Source organism: Parasteatoda tepidariorum, chromosome 4 (assembly GCF_982258835.1).
Source record: "Parasteatoda tepidariorum strain Cologne lab strain chromosome 4, Ptep-v5.0, whole genome shotgun sequence".
In the NCBI taxonomy this organism is placed as follows: Eukaryota; Metazoa; Arthropoda; class Arachnida; order Araneae; family Theridiidae; genus Parasteatoda; species Parasteatoda tepidariorum.
The window spans coordinates 3,712,245-3,715,516 of NC_141758.1; the positions used below are offsets into that span (position 1 = coordinate 3,712,245).

General features: G+C 31.4%; 1 protein-coding gene across 1 annotated transcript; it reads right to left on the reverse strand.

Moving 5' to 3' along the window:
- Positions 1-1,637: 1,637 nt before the first annotated feature.
- Positions 1,638-3,272, reverse strand: LOC107438896 (uncharacterized). The gene has a single exon (XM_043044637.3). It carries the CDS (start codon positions 3,048-3,050, stop codon positions 1,770-1,772), a length of 1,281 nt encoding a protein of 426 aa, XP_042900571.3. The 5' UTR covers positions 3,051-3,272; the 3' UTR covers positions 1,638-1,769.

Below are 3,272 nucleotides of genomic sequence, written 5' to 3' on the forward strand. Positions count from 1 at the left end.
TATAAATAAAAACAACGGAACATTTACTGGTTTAAAAATAATCAAATTATTATATGTACCTACATTAAATAAATTTGAAAAAAACTAACTTTTTATAACAAAATTAAGTACAAAATACTCCTATTAAATTGTATCGCTTAAAATGAAAACTAATAATTGAAAAAAACCAATGAAGAAGCTTTCAACTATATTTTCTTTTCATTGATCTATTGAGTTCAGAACGAAAGTTTAAGATAACAGCGACTGTGCAGCAATCGCAAAGTAACAGGAGGTCTACGAAAAATAAGTATAAAAATAACTTCGCTAAGAGTAAAAAAGTCTCCCAATAGTCGCCTATTCCTGAAAATAGTTAGTTGCTTTTCAGGCAAAAAAAGTCGCCATAGTCGCCTTGGACCAAAAATAGTAGCAAATAGTCGCATTTTAGTAGCCTGTGGCAACCCTGGATTAGTGCAAATCCTTCATGAGTCTATCAACATACGCAATGAGAATGCCTCTACGGCAGAGCCTTAATAAGATCTAGGTCTGATGCTCGGAAAAATCTATGCAAAATCGGTCTAGTTGTTCCTGAGATATCTATTTTTAAATATCTGACTTTCTTAAAATTCAATTTCACAGAACCTCCTATAAAGTACGTTTTTGGGTGTGATTTCGTGACTTCAAATATCGTCTGCATTAATGAATTAGCATATTTGATGTCCCCAGTCAAACCATTTAGATTGAGCCCTAGAACTTGAAGATTCGATCATTAGATCAAAAGTTATTCAGGGTGGTTCATTTTTTGCTTTTCTTACTGTACTTTATTTCTTGGAGGATATGAAAAAAGCATTGATCACTTAAATCACAAATATTTGATAATTTCCAAGCATTTCTTAATCACTGTCGAGAAAAGTATAGAATTTGAAAGTATAAAGAGCAAATTCGTAAAAAATGCTTTAGAATAAAAAACCATTTCATGTAAATATAAATTAAAACTTCTTAATATCTCTTCATATTTAACCAAGTCAATTTTTTATTCAAAATCATTTTGAATATTAGTAAAAATTAAGTTTATTTTTAAAAGTTAAGTTTGTCTTCTAAAAGTAGTGACTAAATTTTGAAAGCAGTTTGTAGTAGCTACATTTTTAAAAAAAGTAGTTGTAATTATCTACAATTGTAAAAAAGTAGTTGCAGTTAACTACAAAGAAAGTGTAGTTCTTTCGACCACTAGGCTAGAATCTGATGTGGGAAATAACAAAAAATATTTCACAGTAAGCATTATTTAATATTGATGTTTACTTTCCAGAATTTTATTTGGGTAACAGCTGCAATTTTGAGCAGTTTTTTTTATGCAGGCCAATCCAATATTTTATTTAATTGTTAAATCAATTCGTCAAAATTTATCAAGTTTTACTCAAAATTAACTAAAAAATATGTTATTATGAAACATACAATTATATTAAATTATGCACAAATATTTTTAACAATACATTTCAGTAGACCAGTGATATTATTTGTGGATTAGTAAAATATGATGATTACTAGTCCTTAAAAAAAATAATTTTTTTTAAAAATAATTTTTAACACTATTGGTGCATTAAATTGTGTGGAAAATAGCGTTCATTATTTAAACTAGTTTGGAACTATAAACTGACAAAAAATTGTATTAGTATTTTTTAATTCCTTCTGAAAAAAGAGCTTCTAACATTTTTTCCACCTAGGGTGGGAAGAAACTTATATCTTCTGGGTCAGTTTTTTCAATTGTGGTAGAAACACGACATATCTCATTAAAATCACTTCAATTTCTTTTCTGTTGTGATTCCTTCATTTTTGAGACTTTTTTTCACATGAGTTAGAGAATGTCTGATCAATTTATTACTTTCTCTAAACGTTTTTTCACACAGACTGCAAGAGTAGGGCCTCTCCCCTGTGTGAATACGAAAATGTTTACGTAAGCTACTTTTATCTGCAAACGCTTTGTCGCAAACAGTGCAAGGATAAGGTCTCTCTCCACTATGGACACGTGAATGTCTGTTTAAATTACTCTTAAATGTAAATGTTTGTGTACACAAACTACACGAAAAAGGTTTCTCTCCAGTATGAACGCGAAAGTGACGTTTCAACCTATTTTGGTCTGAAAATGTTTTATCACACACGCTGCACATGGGTAATTCCTTAGTATGAAGAGCCAAATGTCTGGATAAACTACTTTTCAATAAGAATGTTTTACTGCATACATTACACGCATGTAATTTCTCTTTTACGTGCAGGCGCGAATGCTCCGTTAAATTACTCATAAACGGAAATGTTTTTCCACACACGCTGCACGAATAAGGTTTTTCTTCGGTGTGAACGCGAGAATGTTTAAGTAAATTGCTCTCGAATGCAAACGTTTTGCCGCACACATCACACGAACAAGATGTTTCTCCGACATGAACTTTAGCGTGCCTCTTTAAATGAACTCTTTGCTTGAAGCATTTGCCACACGTGGTGCACGAATGGGGTTTCTCGTTCGTGTGAGTGAGATAGTGTTGTTTTAATTGGGCCTTTTGAGTAAAAGCCTTATCACACATACTGCAAAGATAAGGTTTTTCTCCTGAATGAATACGAGAATGTTCAATTAATTTGAAGTTATCTGAAAATATTTTGTCACAAACGCTGCAAGAATAAGACTTTTCATTACCAACATTAGATGCTTTATTTAAGTTCCTCTTATCACACTCACTGCATAAATTAGATTCATCATTAGAATCCATGGAAAGTTGTAAATTAGATGAAAATGTTTTATTACACACACTACATGAATAATCTTTCATCGCAGAATCACCAAAATTGATATCAGCTATTTTATCGTATGAAGATGGTTTTATTTTAGAATGAATGCGAAGGTGTCGATTTAAATGGGCCTTTTGTGAGAAAGATTTATTGCATACATTACAAGAATGAGGTTTGTTTCCCGTATGAGTATGAGAATGTCGGTTTAATTTACTTTTAGATACAAACGTTTTACTGCATCCAATACAGGTGTAAGATTTCTTCTTAATATGAACACCAGAAAGCAAATTGCTCTCCATAACGAATATTTTATGCTATACGTAGTAAGATTTTCATCAGAGACATATTTTCATTTAAAGGAAACAAAAACAAAAGCATATTGATTCATTGATTGTGAGTATTGTAAAGTGCTACGAGTTCTCTGCTTTTGCTTATAGCTTTGTATTTCAATAGGTAAGGCTTAAGATTGGGGCTGAGTAGATAGCACAATGTTGAAGCGAAGCTAGAAAGAACTTAACGAG